Consider the following 15,728-nt stretch of genomic DNA (forward strand, 5'->3'; position numbering starts at 1 on the left):
AAAGTGACATGACCTAATGAAAATAATTTAGCTTGGCTCTTAATGTCTCATTAAAGTTGATGTTTGATAACACAGTATCTTTATGTTGCACAAAAATATCTGGACAATGGCAAACAGAAAATAAGATAATGCACGCGACAGTTGTGTGTTTGAGAAGGTAAGATCCTGGAGCAGGATTTGTCCATTAGTGTCTGTATGCTCGACAAACACCACATCTTCCTCAGCAGCATTATCATTCTGCAGCAACAAATACTATGAACAAACCATGTTGTGCCACATAATGTAGACATAATCACAGTCCAGCCATGGGAGTCACAATAACACATGAAAGTGAAAGACAGATGACAGAGAAGAGACAACTGCAGATTGGGAACAGGATGTGTATGGGTCTGTGATGACATTGAGAATGGATGAGGAAGAAGACAAAAGTCAACCAAAAAGGGATGTCAAAAATCCTCAGTTTTAAAGGTTATTTAAGTGTATTCATATTAGCAGCACCACTTTCTCTGAAACTTCTGGCCACAGAATTCACACCCTTTCTGCAGCAGGGAACAAGCTGGTGGGAGGATACATACCAATCCCAGAGGGTCAAGCATGCCAAAAATGTCTGGGACAAATTTATCCAGATTCAGCTAGCGTATGTCCTTCTACCTCAGGGACCCAGGAAGAGAATTTATCCTACAGAAATGAAAGATTAGTGTTCCCATACCTCTAGCAATGAAGGCATCTTCATGCAAAGATCTGCTCTGGCTGATACTGTTGGACTAATATTTTTAATTTAATTGATAAAGAAATTTTTCTTCTCTCATCTGACTAACTCCTTCCTTTTGCACTTGGTGTGCGCACAGGGGAAAGCTGAGCTCAAGAATGTGATTTCCCAGGTGCTTACTCAAGAGACACTTGATAAATTTCTGAAAATAAACTGAGGAGAAGGAAGAAAAAATAATATGAGAAATTTTACAGGAAAGGTAATTGCCCAAAGGGAATACTTTTAAAAGCATGCTGCAGTGCTTTTCCAAACTTCAGCTTGCCACCATGAAGCTCAGCATTATACCCTCCACGCTCAGCGGAGAGACTGCTGACTTCCACAGGCTCACTATTTGCTAGACCAACTTGGTTCATTTCACCCTACTTCAAGCAACTTCTTCCTAGCCAAGAACCAGAAGAGGTAATTAGCTTTGGGAAGGAGAAATGGCAAAAACCTTCCTGACTTTTCCTAGGAACCAGTGGAAGTTTGTGCATCCAGGATGGTAATGTTATAAAACCTGATCTGCTTCCTAAAACTTGCCTTCCTGTTCTGGGAACATCTGCCCATTCCCATGCTGTGCCTGCTGGCAGCCTTTCAGATTGACACAAACTCCTGCTTTGCAGTTAAATACACAAAAACATGTTGAATGAGGAGACGTATGGCAGTTGGATTATCCCAGTCACGCTACACACACCAGGCTGCTGCTTAAAACAAAGAAAAAAGTGCTGCTAAAAATACACGTGCATTTTTATAGGTTTACATTTAGATTTTATGTTTTGCTTTGTTTGTTTTTTTAATCCAAACATCTATCTTGGTGCCAGTAAAAAGAGCAGAACAGCTGATTTTTTAATCATCCCATTAAAGCCATAAATATAATGTGGGCAGCTCTTAATGGCTTCTGATTAACAAATGAATGGTTGTTCCATACCCTTTAATTCAAATCCAAGATGCTCTGCCAATGCAGAAAGAAGACAAGGAAGAGAAAGAGAAAAAGAAAAACAGGTCTGTCAGCGATCTCTAATATACAAACACATACACTGTGCAGTTAAAGCAGGTTAGCTTTTCTGTAGGCTCAGCAGCAGTAACACAGAACAGTGTATGCTTCAGAGCATGTCAAATTCCCACCAGATGTTCTCTTTTATGTAGAGAAAGACTCAAACAAATTTCAGTGGAAGTTAATTATGAATTCTTTTAGTTAATTATGAATTCTTTTGAGATGAGCCATGTTTGTTAGTACCTGATATGGAAATCAGAGTTTAGGCAGGAAAAAGTACACTTCTGAAACAACTCCTGACTCCAGACAGGCCGAAACATAGTGTCTGCAGGAACCTCGTAAAATCATTCACTCACTTCCTACAGGCAGAATATGCCCTACATGGTTTCACATGCCCCTCTGCCCGAGGTTCTGTGTACCAAAGAATATTTGGCAAACAAATGCACTACTCTCTGCAAATACCTGCATAAGGCTCTTAGGACTACAAAAATAATTCTTCTGCCCATGATGTCAAGTCTGGTCTCAGATCCACGTCATCTGGCAGCATGGCCTGTAAATCACCTGATAGCATGTAAATTGTGTGAGTACTCCTCTTAATAGGTCTGCAGTTTTACCATTGATATTGCAAGTAATTAGTTGCCTGGGCAAGGTAATGAATCCCTTGCAGATCTAAGAGCTCTAATTGCTCTGAAAGTTTCCCTTTAGTCTGTCATCTCCCGAATTTCACTTCTGCTGTGGTTCTGCTTTCTTTAGAAAGAACAAGCATGCTGCAAAAAGCTCAAATTGGAGCATCTGTATTCAGATTCCAATTCATTAAAAATAAGATTGTAATTCATCTCACAAAGACAGTGCTAAGCGAAATGCAGTTTACCTAAACAATCAGTAATGCAAGTAACATTTTTGAGAGGTCATTTTCATTCCTGAATTTTGGTAACTTTCCGGGTACAAGCATCAGCTAAAAAAGTTTTTCCCATATTAACATGCAAGTTCTCTACAGTTATCATTACACACAATAGTGATCTCTACTCTTCCAAATCACCATACACACAAGATTTACTTATAACTTGGAGATGTCCAGATTTATTTGCTACATTTTACACAGGGACTGCTTTTGCTGCAGAGAAATACTGGCTTTTCCTTGCAATGCTGTTCAAAATCTGAGGGGTGGACACTACTACTAATCTTTATGTAACATGTACAGACATTTCAGCTAAAGCAGGTTCTTCTCTTCAAATCCATGTGTTTGCGGGGGGAGAGTGGTTCTTTTTTTCTTGTTCTTTTTTTTTTAAATTTTGTATCATTTAAAGACCACAAAGCCTGGCTGATCTCTACTACACATCTCACAGCTATGTAAAAGGAATTGCAAACCCTACCATGCATTTCACAGTCATTTTGTGCAAGTAGCAGTGATGTGGTGGGCAGCAGAGAACTGGGCAGAATGCATTCTTCCTAAACCTTCTGGTTACCACATCTAGCCTGCCCTCTTCCTAAGAAAGGCCTCCTACCATCGTACACGCTGTTTCACATGACACTGAATATGCGTAGAGGTACATTAAATCTTATACATAAGTCTATGCTATAGCTCCATTTGACAGCTGCATATTGCCTGTACTGCCACACTTGCTCCCTATTCTAGCATTTACTGTAACATCTGAATATCTACAAATGGATGCAATTTAAAACATTTTCAGTTTTTGCAAACTCGGAAATGTCTGTGCAAACAGACATGGTGGGCAGGATCTGAGGAGCTTTAGCCTTCCTGTTGCCTCCCTCACATCAATCCTACAATTTCTTTTTGGCTCCTCAACCTCACAGAGCAGATACAGCCAGCTGGCTTATTGGAGCTTAGCTATGAGCTCCAGCAGCAGGAGAAAAACCATGCAACTGTCCAGCAGCCAGGATGCACATGCCTTTCTCTGCCTACAAACCTACCTGTGGCTTTGCAGATACAGGGAGCCCTACTCCAGGCTATACTCCTGCATCTCAAGCCCATGGTTGTTCACTTCTACCCAACACTTCTTTATCATCATTTGAGGCTTTCTCAAACTCTCATCTCCTGATTCTTTCCCCTTCATTGTCAGCTTTAATGGCTCATTTCAGGCACACAGTGGGATTTTAAAAAATTAATCTCTCTTTTGATTTGTAAATTGACAAGCTGTACTTCAAGGTTTACAGCAGAAAATTCTCCCAGATGATAAGTCTGTTTGCTTCAAAAAGCAAAGGAATTATTGGAGTCATGCTGGAAGCTACTGGAATTTCCATCATACCATTTCTTTCTAAGTTGTTCCTCTATTACCTTTAATGTCCGTAATAGCAAAACAGCTCTTTGATGGTATGCAGAAAATGATTCCAGCACAATAAGCCTTTGAAAACAAAGTTATAGGTGTTATCCAGTCACAGCTGCAGGCCTTACTTTCATAATCACCCATAATTGAATGCACCCTCCAGGAACCACTATCTCCTTCCTCTGCTCAGGAATTCCTCCCAACCTGGGCATCAGGCAGGTACTGGCTTTCATACTGGGAGAGCAAAGGAGGAAACATTTCAAGTGCAGGCTGAGATTTGGAGGTTTTGTCTTTTCTGCAAAGAGACTGTTCAAAATTATTCAACATGCTACAATCTAGCTCTGCAAGAGGGCTTAACATGCAGAGCCTTACCAAGATGAAATAGCTCTCAGATAAGCATTGCTCCAAAATGTAATTGTGGTTCTGTCATTCAGCAGAGGGGTATCATCTTCAAGGATGTGGCTTACCCTCATCAAGCATGCCTATTTTATATCAACAATATATCACTTGGTAACAAACACAGAAGTTCAGGAGACAGAACTCCCATGGGGACAAGTTCCATTGGAATCAATATATCCAGAGGCTAGCATGCATATAAATTACAGTGAGACAGCACTGAGATGGCATCTTTGGGCTGAAGAAAGGGACATATTATTGTTCTTAAGTATCAACCTTTTGTCTGAATTACACACACACACACACACACACACACACACACACACACACACACACGCCCGTTCTCTTGTTGTGATAAGGAGTTGGAGCTGAGCACCCTGAACCGCCATCAAATTTCCAAAACTGTTCAAACCCTACACCTCCCACAGAGCCAGCTCTGTCTGGATATAATGGGGACAAGTTTTTTGGAAAAATCTGATTACAGGTGTGCCTGCTGAACCTTTCTGAAAATGTTGGACTTAAAGTAGAACCCATTCTTCTTAGTGCAGTGGTCAGTGTTGAGGAAACAGTTTCTACTGGCCTCTTAAATGCATTACACTGTAGTATTTATGTTATTCTTTGTACTTTAAAGCTAATCTAGGCTCTGTTCTGTGCTGATTCCAAAGAAGACTGGACCAGCCTTTTGGAAATGTTTGAACACTCAACTACTGTACATATGAGAGAAGGCTGTCCAACAGAGAAAGGCGATGAGCACAGGAGAGTTGAGAAAGGGAAAAAGGGAAAACATATTAAAGATGATAACATTTTTTTATCTTCATATTTTCCGTCTCAGCTGCAGCACATCTGCATGAGATTTAGGTTGAATCCCATGCCACATTACCCAGATGATTAGTACCACTCAGCTGTTCAAAGCAGAGCTTGATGAAGAGTCAAGTGATACACGGAACTTGCACTGGATCCCTCCAAAAAATGGCCTTCCGCTGAAGTGGACCAAAAGCAAAAATTCATTTGGGTTTAAGTGTTACCAATAAGACTGGTACTCTGTGTACCCACTGTCTATTGCTAAGTCACTAACTTTGGGAAAGATTTGTTCATGACTGGAGAGGATACAGAAGAGGAAGACCTATGGTTATTCATCCCATAGTGACTTTGTGGCTATATTTTGCTCTATAATGTGTTTCACCAGTTTTAAAATATGAACAGATGAAAACATGTTTCATCTAAAACATCCTTACAGGAGTAAATAGTCAAGACAAGATGGCGTCATTGAACTGTAGATTTACAGGATGATTTAGAAGGATAAGAAGCCTTAATAAATGGCTGTGAAAACAGGGTTTGCGCTCATGTGGCCTTCCGGTTGCCTAAGAACCTGGTTAAGACATTCAGCTATCCTGTAAATTATTCTTCTCAAAACTGTGTGTGACCCCCGATGGCTATATGAGTCACACAATGTGCTCCAAGGCACAAAATAGTAGAGATAGATAGAAACTTCTGAGGAGCAGCAAAAAAAAATTAGGTTCAAGCTTCCTCCAGGGAGCATAGAGAGCCATCTAAGATAAACCCATGATGCCTGGGGACAGAGGACACTGTGCAGCAAGTTAAAGGCTGAGCACTACATGGACTATCTGAGTACATAAACTCTCTGAGCTTTTCATAAACCAGACAGCCATTTAGCTTGTCCAGTATCATATCAATAAAAACAACTGAGTAGGCCTCAGGGATCCAGATATGTGACACTAGATATTAGCAAGCTCCTGTGGATTAGCATGTCATTAACTTTGGTAGATTCCAATGTGTAAACTGTACTGCAGTTCAGGAGACAGGAACCTTCTTATGAGAAACCACAAACCCTTTGTAATTATCCAGCCCAACACAGCACAGTCATTAGCCTGTAGTTAAGTGATCAGCAGTCATAATGCCATTAAAGGCAAGCTGCAGAATGTTTGTGGAATTTAAAGTGTTACTAAATATTGTTTTAGAATTCAGATGAGTAAAAGATTGAGGAAGAACCAGAAAGGTAAGTGAAAAAGAGAAAAATAAATGTTCTTCTGTTTATCGTTTTCATGGTATCTCAGTCAACAGGTAAGAAATCACTGCTGAAATAGATGAAGTGAACAGAGAAGCTGTGATTTGGATCTAGACCTTCCTTTAGTCACAGCAAAGCTTAAAGTAGTGCATCTACCTATTTGCTCAAAGGGACATATCAGCTCAGCATGAGAAGGTAACATGAGGACCAAGCATCCAAAACACATCTATCAAAAGACTTACACTTACATGTCGAGGTGAGCACCAAAATCCCTCTGGTTACAGCCTGGTGACTTCAAAGTGAATTGGACCACCCCTAAGAAAAACAAGAAGCACCTCACCTGATAAACCTCCACTGCTCTACTTCCACACATAGTTAGCTGAAAACTTTGGAGCAAGTTTATGTGCTGCCATGGGAACATGTGATTCTGTTTCCATTCCAGCCATGGTAGCCTATGCTTCAGGGTAATTGCCCAAAGCTGAGAAATGTGTAAAATGGAAAACGTGGATGAAAGAGCCCAAGACAGACACTGCAACTGGTTTTCTGGTTGAAAGGTCTCTATGAAAGCAATTTCCTTAAAAAAGAATGACCGTTGGGAAAACCAAGATCTACAAGAAATGTCTTATGATAGTGCAGGAGTTATACTGTTGAAATCACTATACAGATCACATCTAGTGACAGCATGGTGGAAGCTCAAGAACAGATATTGGGTCTCATCTCAGAAATATCCATTTCTATCCTCTACCATCGGAAATAATCTGTAATGCCCACAAAAGGGAAATGACCTGCTCACACAGCAAATTGATCAGAAGCCAGACCCATCACACTAAACTTTTGATGGCTAAAGATAGGGACCCTGAGAGACACATAAAGCTAGGAACTCAGGATATATTTTCATAAAGGGGCCATTGAAGGCAGAATTGACAAGACTGCGTGTGATTCCAATACACTGATTTCTCAGATCAAGCTATTCCCTTCCATATTTCCAGATGACTACACTGAGTACCATACAATAAGCATAGCTGTCTCTCTCTGCTTAAGAAAAGGGTTTTGATCCCTGAATAATGGATTCTTAGGGGACCCCAAAGTTCAAGAGAAAGTGCTGTCCTGTGATTCCAAAGCAGACTAGTGGGAAGATTCTAGCTATGAATTAAAATTAAATCTGTAAAGAAGTCAAGAATGAAATATGGGGTAAAAATGGAGAATGTGCTAGGTTCCATCGGATTTGAATATGTCAGCTCTATTCCAGGATGTTTACAGGCAGTCTACAGACTTCAATTTTAATTAGGTCATGAAGCAGAAAATGAAAACATTTCATTAAATGGGAAGATGAATGTGATGCCATTTATCCTCCAGATCAGTGACATTTATTTTGGGAGCTGAATAAATACAAAAGTTAAGATGAAATTTCACATTCAACAGACAAGAGATAAGCAAGGATATTAAACTGCATCCCAAATTTCTAAACTGTCCCATAAATCTCAAATGGATAGAATCCAAATGTGGAGACTTAAGCAAGGTGTAAATGGAGGTATTGGAGGTGCTGATGTTTACACCAGTCTCACTTTCACTATCTCAGCTCCACCAGGAGTGATGTAGCTGTTCACATATTTTACAGAATCTTTGCTATCAGATAGCCTGAACTCTGGTAATTCATCAGTAGACTTATGTAGGGTTCTATAAAGACCTACAAGTGTCTTGGAGAAGAGAGAAGATAGATTTAAGGCTAGATCTTGACCTGACCTAGAATAGGAGACTACAAAATTCTGGTGCCATCCCAGGTTTAAAAAAAAAAAATCTTGAAAGTAGGGACACGTTGTGGCTCCTGAAAAGAGCTGCAACACACAGTTATACCCATTAGGTTGGGCTCAGGAGAAAGCTCTCAACTGGCTGAGTCTCCAGTACTCACTGGAAGCTCTAATATTTGAAAGACTTCCTGATTCTTTTGTGATATGACTGAACAGTCTATGTTCTGCAAGATACACTGTAAAACTCTCCCACCCAGCTTTCTTAAGGATGGAGAACCTGTCAGAGGTACATCATCTTAAACTGATGGAGCCACAGCTGGATGACAATAATTGAGGTGCCTGCCACCAGTTTTCCTTTAGATGTATATATGAGAGATCCTTGACTGGAAGAAAACCTGTCAAGTGTCTTGGAGAGGTAAACTGATGCTTAAGTCCCTAGATTCAACCTTCAGAAGTCTTTTGGGTAACATGACCAGCATGTTAGTTTCTTCACTAACATCAGATGAGGTCTAATTTTCACTCCTTTTATGTGGGTTTCCTCACTAATGTTGCTCCTTGATTCTCTCAGTAAACTTCTCTTTTCACCCATATGTGGAAGCAGAGATGAAGATCTGACTACAAAGGAAAAGATCACAACCCAAAGAAATTCTCTGGGAGATGAGACTGGAAAGTAAGAAAACTGAAAAACAGAAGATCTAAGCAGACCAAAAAGTTTTATTAAGTGTGGATACTGCAACTGTGAGAACTACAAAACAATGTTCAAGCCTGTTTTTCAGGGAAGCTGCATTCTGAAGGAAATAGACAAGAGAGAAATGAAAAAAATATCTGCTTCTAGTTGCTTAAAAAATTGGTACCACAGGCAGACTTCTGCTACTGGCTGAGACAGTCCCCAGGTCCTCAGAATTAAAACTGAGGCTGGGGAAGAATATACTTAAAGATTGTATTGAACTTTAAAAAAGAGTCTTTTTTTAAGGATTTTGCTGTGCAGGGAAATTAGGCTTCCATATAAACCCAACTACTGCCCATAGGAAGAATCCCCTTGCACTGAATGCCCCACTGGCTCCTGGCATTGCTCTGGTGTCCGTAGAAGCCGGACAAGAGAGCAGAATTTGGGCCTGAAGGTCAGAGCTTTTAATGCCAGAGTAGACACTGTAGCCACTGTAGCCACTCAGGTTGCAAAAGAGTCCCTAGATACCGGTGCTGTGTATTCATTTAGGCTGTGGGTCAACAGTCCAATCTGTCAAATTTCTGTTCCCATTACTGGACAGTCTGAGAGAGACAACTGTGATCTGACCTAGCACATACCTCCATTGAGGGGCCGTGGGGGCTTCAGCAGCTCCAGGAGAGACATCTGACATCTAAGCCTTCGAGTCTGTGATCATTGACCTCAGCACCTCTGGAGGGTGAGAAACCTCACGCTGATGCCAGCATTGGCGATAGATCAGCTGAATCCTCATGTTAGGGTGCTGATCCCTATGCAGTGACTATGAAGGGACCCCAGGGGATGAGTTCAGACTCAGACCTCTAACGCATAGAATGTCTAAAAGTAGATTGGAAAGAATTCCACCCTAAAGAAACAGTCGCAGTGTGCTGTCACTTTTAAATCTAAAACTGAGGGTCTGACTGTGCTACAGACAGGGGACAGGGAGAAAGGGAAGACAGAAGACCTCATGTGAGTCCATCATGCGAACTCAGCCCTGCCAGCATAGCTGGTGACTCCTTGCCTTCAGATTGTGTTCTCAATGGCCAGAAGGCAAGCAGAGTGGCTTGGATCAGGGGAGATTCATGCTTTAAGGCCACATTTTGGAGCTATGGTCTCACAGCCTTCTGGTTACATCACAGTTACAACACAGTTACAACTGCTCTGTAAACTAGCAGAGGACATGATTGTGGCTGTATACATCACCTTCTCTGGCATTCAATGTCTGCGATAATCATCGTATATACACTGTGCTAATATATTAACTATATCTCTGTCAAGACATAGAAATATGAAGGGCTTGATGTGTAAAATATTTTAGTAAGATGATTTCATAGTTCACAACTTATGGAGATAATTCCCTATATTCTCATCTACCAGAGTCGTCCACCGTTTTATGCAGTACTTGCAGATGACCACTGTCCATTTTGTTCACTGACATTAATTCTCCTTCAGTTTAAATTAAAACTACTTTAAATGTTTCTTAAATGTCTCTCAGTCGTATTTTACAGCCTCTATAGAGTAAATTCTTTCATCTCACAGGTTATTTAAAGATAGAGAATATTAACTTCTAATCCTAATCGATCAGCCAATTCTTTTTGGGTGGACAGAGGAATGTGCAGAGACCAGTGAGGTCAGTGGAATTTCATAGAGACACAAGGGATCAAGCCAGGGTTAAGACAGCATCAGGATAGTTTTTACTTTCAACTGTCTTAATGTCAGTGATTCTGAAGTTTTTTTCTTTTTGCGTCCCTCCCTCCTTCTTCTGTTGGATTTTCTTTTTTTTTAATGAATGTGGGAAAGCCTTCTGTCATACTCTAGTAAAACAGATCTATGATAAAAAGAATAAACCCTTTATGTTCCTCTGTAAGACTCTGCCCATTCTTACTGGATATATGATTAGCATGGGTCAATGTCTCAAAGGCCCGTAACTGCATTGCTGCAGCTTAGCAGGTTACTGCTCGTCAGATGACTGATGGTAACCAACTGTGCATGCACACTTAGCCACTGCTGTGCAAAATAAAATGTATTGGCTTAGACCTCCTTATGATACGAGTCTTGCTGGGAAACAGACCATCACGGTGGCTTAAACTAATGCAGGTTTAACATTAAAGTAGGCTTAAAGAACTGACAGTCAGGTACCACAGCTCTGCTCAGAAGTTCTACCTTGCTATGTCAGAGCAATATTGTCTGTTTGCGCTGTGTGTCCAGATAAGTAGCTGTTTTAACATGCTTCGTATTTTTGCTCCAGTTTCTCAACACGTTTCCCATTACATATGCAATATAATGCATGCAAAGTAAAATGTAAACTCTTCATATGCAGATAGGAACCAGCCACAGATATTCTTGCTTGAATTTTGCTCATGGAAATTCCTGCCAAAGTGAAATGCTGTTCACCCAAATAAGGGCTAAGTTGGGACAGACCGGGAGGTTTCCAGGCTAGCCCAATAATACAGTTCCCAGTGAGTTCCTCTGTACCAGTCTGAGAAAATGGCAGCAATATGAGCACAACCAGGAAAAGAAAAAAAAAAACAAGAAAAAAAGCTCTTTAACATTTCATCTTTTTTTCAAGCAGTAAGGTGTACGCCTAGGATATCTAACAGTAGCCACCAGTCATATGATTGTAACAGCAACATAGAGAAACTTCTCATGTGGCAAAAACAATCTAAATGCATCTGCTTCTTGTCCTCATAATCATAGTAGTCTAGCAGGCATTTCTGACAACCAGAGAAAAACAAACTTTCAGTGCTACCTGCCAAATAGACAATGAGGTCCTGAACCTCAGAGTTTTACCTGAGCAAGGTCTGAGCAGACATAGAGCAAATATTTAAACTAGTGAGATATGAAGTTGCTCCTAGAAGACACACAACATCTGGCATGATGCTGGGAAGAATGCAGCCACATCTCTGCCTCTGGCCCATATTCAGCAAAATATCTGTCATATCCTTCCAGAACAGCATCTTAAATTTAATTCACTTTGAAGAGACTCACCCTCAGCCCCTGCATATACCTGTTGATAGTCATAATGTACTACTCAACATTTATGTTCCACAACCAAGAAGTGCCAATCTAGGCCTGAAAAATTAAAATACCCAAAATACATTTAATACAACACCAGAGTAGCTCTCATTATTCACTATTTAGGTATTTGTTAAGCACTCACAGTGTTCTCGAAACATGAATCAGGACAGAGCTATTTTATTTACCATGGAAATGACTGAAACTGATTTAATCTGTTTCAGCTTTTGAACAGTCAGAACCCACATGGGATGAAGCAGACAGAGAATCATATGGACAGCAGCAAATTCTAATTATCAGTTAAAGACACAATCCAGACTCAAGGGAAATGCCTTTCCTATTTGGAAGAAAGGGAAGCCCAGTGCATGTTTTTCTGCAATGTTGTTGTTACAAATGTTACCCAACTGTGGCTTGAAAGCAAAAACAGCCATAAACAGATATGAATCATCTTCTTAGATGATTTTTATCCACGTTAAGACAGGTAACCTGGATTGTTAAGTTGTATTACCTTACCAGCCTGTGGGTAAAAGAAGCAACTGAGGTAAGGAAACACCTATGTGTTTGTTTTAAAGCTGACATTGTTCTTTAACATATGAATATAATTTAAACAAACCTCCTTCCCATAGAAAGTTGAATTCTACGGGCTGGGGAAAAAATATACACTCTTTACTCTTGCCATTAATGTTCTGACAAACACTCTCATGACAAAAAGTCTCATTTTCACCCTTCTTTGTTTTTGCAGCATGGTAGTGATAATGTTTGAGCCTTTTGGACACCACCTCACAAGATGCACTGCAAATCAGCTTTAACTGAGCGGTGCGATGCATGGTGAGCCTCCCACAGCTGTGTGCAGCAAGGTCCCATGACATCATGGGGTCTAGAATAGAAAGGAAACCCTTAACATCAGGTTAACAGATCAAAACATAACGGTTTTTTTTGTCATTTTAAAAAGAAGCTCATTTGGGAGTTTTAGTCTGAAAGAATAAATCAATTGAGATTTCAACTTTGGAAGCCACTTTGGAACAAAAGTCAACGTAAAAACATCAGGCTTTCCCAAAGGGCTCACAAAGCCCATTTGCATCTTGTCTGTATATTCTGCAGAAATGAGCTTAACAGCACTTGCCAGCTATCAGCACGTGATAACAAGACTCCTGCTACGGCCAGTTCAGGATGAGGTACTGCAGGATTTAAGGAGAGAGAGGAGAGGAGGTACTAGCAACCACAGAGATCGCATGGGGGGAGGATTTCTCCTGGGGTTCCCACTAATTAAAGGCTCTTCATGCAATATTTGTGGTGATTCAAGTGACCAGCATGTAGGCAGGGTGCATCACTGTGGCTGACCTCCCCTGCTGCAACTGCAGGCAGAGTGCTGTGCCTTGTTTCGGGTCAATCCTTACCCATACAATAATCACCGTGATGCTGGGACCCTGTCTGAATATAGACCTGGCAAAAATTATCTCTCCTGAGCGTCTCCTACAAGCAAGCCATCTCTGAAGACCTAGAGCCCCTGGGAACTGGGAACTACATTCAAGGAAGCAGTAAATGCAGGGGCTCTGGAGGTATGCAGCTCCACTGAATAAGAGGTTAAGGGATCGGTCACTGAAGTGAGGCACAATCCCATAAGTATGGCTGTCCTACTTCCTCAGGAGAGATAAGACCACCTCTGTGCCTGGGAGGGATATAATCTGAGATGCCCAGCCAGGAGCCTGTATCCTCAGGGACAATGAGGAAAGGGAGGCCTTGAGACAGTGGCAGCCTCCAGGAGGATCTCTGGGGCTCCACATATGCAGCATATGCCCTGTCCAGGCCCCCTGGAGTGTTCTAGGATTTGACTCCAAGCTAGCCTCCAAAAACCTCACTTGTACAGCTTGGCTTAGCTTCTGGAAATAGGAACACAATCACACCTCAGAGGAAATTTCAGCACAGCCCTAGCTGTGATCACCCAGTTGGTACAGAGACACACACTCATCCCCTGTGCAAGAGTAAGAGGAAAATACAAATCTATTGCATTGCACAACATTGTTCATCTTGAGGCTGTAAAGCTAGCAGATACCACATATTATACAAGCTGTTCTCACACAGCACACCACTTAACCTTGTGCCTTACTTGTATTTTGCATGAAAAGAGCAAGAAGCATTGTATTCAATTACAAATGAAAGCAGAACCCATTCTAACAGACGGGGAGATAACAAGAGCCCAAATTCTCCTCTTGGCAACTATCACAGCTCCTCTTAAGGCCAAGCAGAGCTGGGAGTGCACAAGACAGGAACAGGGCTCTTGGAGAACAGAAGAACCTGCTTTAAGGACATCACATAAAGCTACAACATTCAGGGAAAGAGAGAAGTAGAAAGAGACATACTGGAGAAGCTGACCATTGCGAAATGCTGACATCGGTCTCCTGTGAATTCGATCGGACACCTACCGGAAGAGAGAAAACCAGAAAGAGAGAAACAAGATAGCAAAATGACATCCAAACAGACTGAACTGAGGCCCCTTCTGATCCCTTCCATGACGCCTATCCATCTGCTTTTAGCCTGCACCCTTACCTGCATCCCTAAGCCCTAGCCCAAAGCTGACACCAAGAGCCATCCCTGACTAGACCACTCTACATCCAGCGCTGTGCCCAGGAGGTTTTTAGTGTGGTGCATTTTTTATCTTCAAACATACTTTGCTTAGGATCTGGCATGTACAATCGCAAAGGCAGTTTCTCCAAACATCTCTGTCCGAAGAATCCATTTGGACATCTGGAGGGGGAAAAGGGGAGAAATCACAGAACAAGTCTGGCACCATTCTTGAGGCTAAGGTCAGAAATAAAAAGTGCATTGCGATGCATGGAAAAAATAAAGTTAAAGGTTTCACACACATATTTACTCCGTGCTTCGTTTTAACCAGACACCTGTAATGCTATCATTCTAGCTTTATTTTTTGACCGGGTCTTCAAGCCGCCAGCCAAATCCCTCCTTTCCTCCTCTGCCTACCTCCTTCCTTCTCATCTGCTAGAAGTACCAGTTGACAGAAAGATTGAGATGGGCTTGATGCTACTTTCAGAGACTCTCCTTGGAGTCACTGTATAGATAGACTGGCAAGAAGCACTGCAGAGTGGCGAGCAGCTGCGGAGGAGACAGTGAGCAGTTGTGTATTGCAAGCTTCTTAAAGTTATTATCCCTAGAATGACCCACAGGATGCTCCAGGGAAGATTGTTGTATTGCTGTTAGAGAGAAGCATGTGCAGAGAGTCTCTGTGTTAACAGAGAGAAAGGGACAGAGAAGAAATCTGAACTGGAACAAGTTTCCCATGCTACACAGCTGCTAGGTGCTCAGGGCCTGTCCCAATTACAGTTATTTTGGCAGTTGGGTTGTGCCAGCGCATTGGGTACCAGTTATACATGAGTGTGGTGCTGTTGTGACAGGGACTGTGCTTTGGGGACCAGGACCACAAAGCATGTGCTCTCATGAGTAAGCTCCACAGACCAGCTCCCAAAATGTGCCTGACTCACAAAGCTCAGGGACATGGACAAAAGTACACAGGGAAGCTGTTGAATCCCCAAAACCTGCACTCACGGGTGCAGCGCCAGTCCAGCAAGAGTGCATGGCTTCATTCACATGTTCTGTATTCTGATTAATTGCAGATGCAGGTGAACTTCAAAAAGTTAGAGTTGGCCGTTCAGCTATGAACAGTGAAATTCTTCTCCCCAAATGCTGATGTCTTTCCCTCCCTTTCTATCCTTTCTCCTGGCTTCCCTGGATAATTCCTCAAAGTTATTCCTATCTTTCTTCAAGTCCTGGTTCTACCTGCCTGTCCTGCAACTGCAT

The 15,728-nt window shown here is 41.6% G+C and overlaps 1 protein-coding gene across 7 annotated transcripts in view; it reads right to left on the reverse strand.

Annotated features, from left to right (window-relative positions):
* The window catches only part of NRG2 (neuregulin 2), a 180,370-nt gene that overhangs the window by 13,437 nt on the left and 151,205 nt on the right, over nucleotides 1-15,728 (reverse strand). For 3 of the 7 annotated variants that reach the window (XM_068959236.1, XM_068959233.1, XM_068959238.1), the window contains one exon: nucleotides 14,584-14,660. The exons of 1 other annotated variant lie outside the window; for it this stretch is intronic. In XM_068959236.1, the coding sequence (XP_068815337.1) occupies nucleotides 14,584-14,660 (77 nt within the window). Of the gene's footprint in view, nucleotides 1-1,676; nucleotides 1,701-14,275; nucleotides 14,335-14,583; nucleotides 14,661-15,728 lie in introns of all 7 variants that reach the window. 3 more of the 7 variants (XM_068959235.1, XM_068959232.1, XM_068959234.1) reach the window with 2 other exon arrangements.

This window comes from Struthio camelus, chromosome 13 (assembly GCF_040807025.1).
Source record: "Struthio camelus isolate bStrCam1 chromosome 13, bStrCam1.hap1, whole genome shotgun sequence".
NCBI classification, from domain to species: domain Eukaryota; kingdom Metazoa; phylum Chordata; class Aves; order Struthioniformes; family Struthionidae; genus Struthio; species Struthio camelus.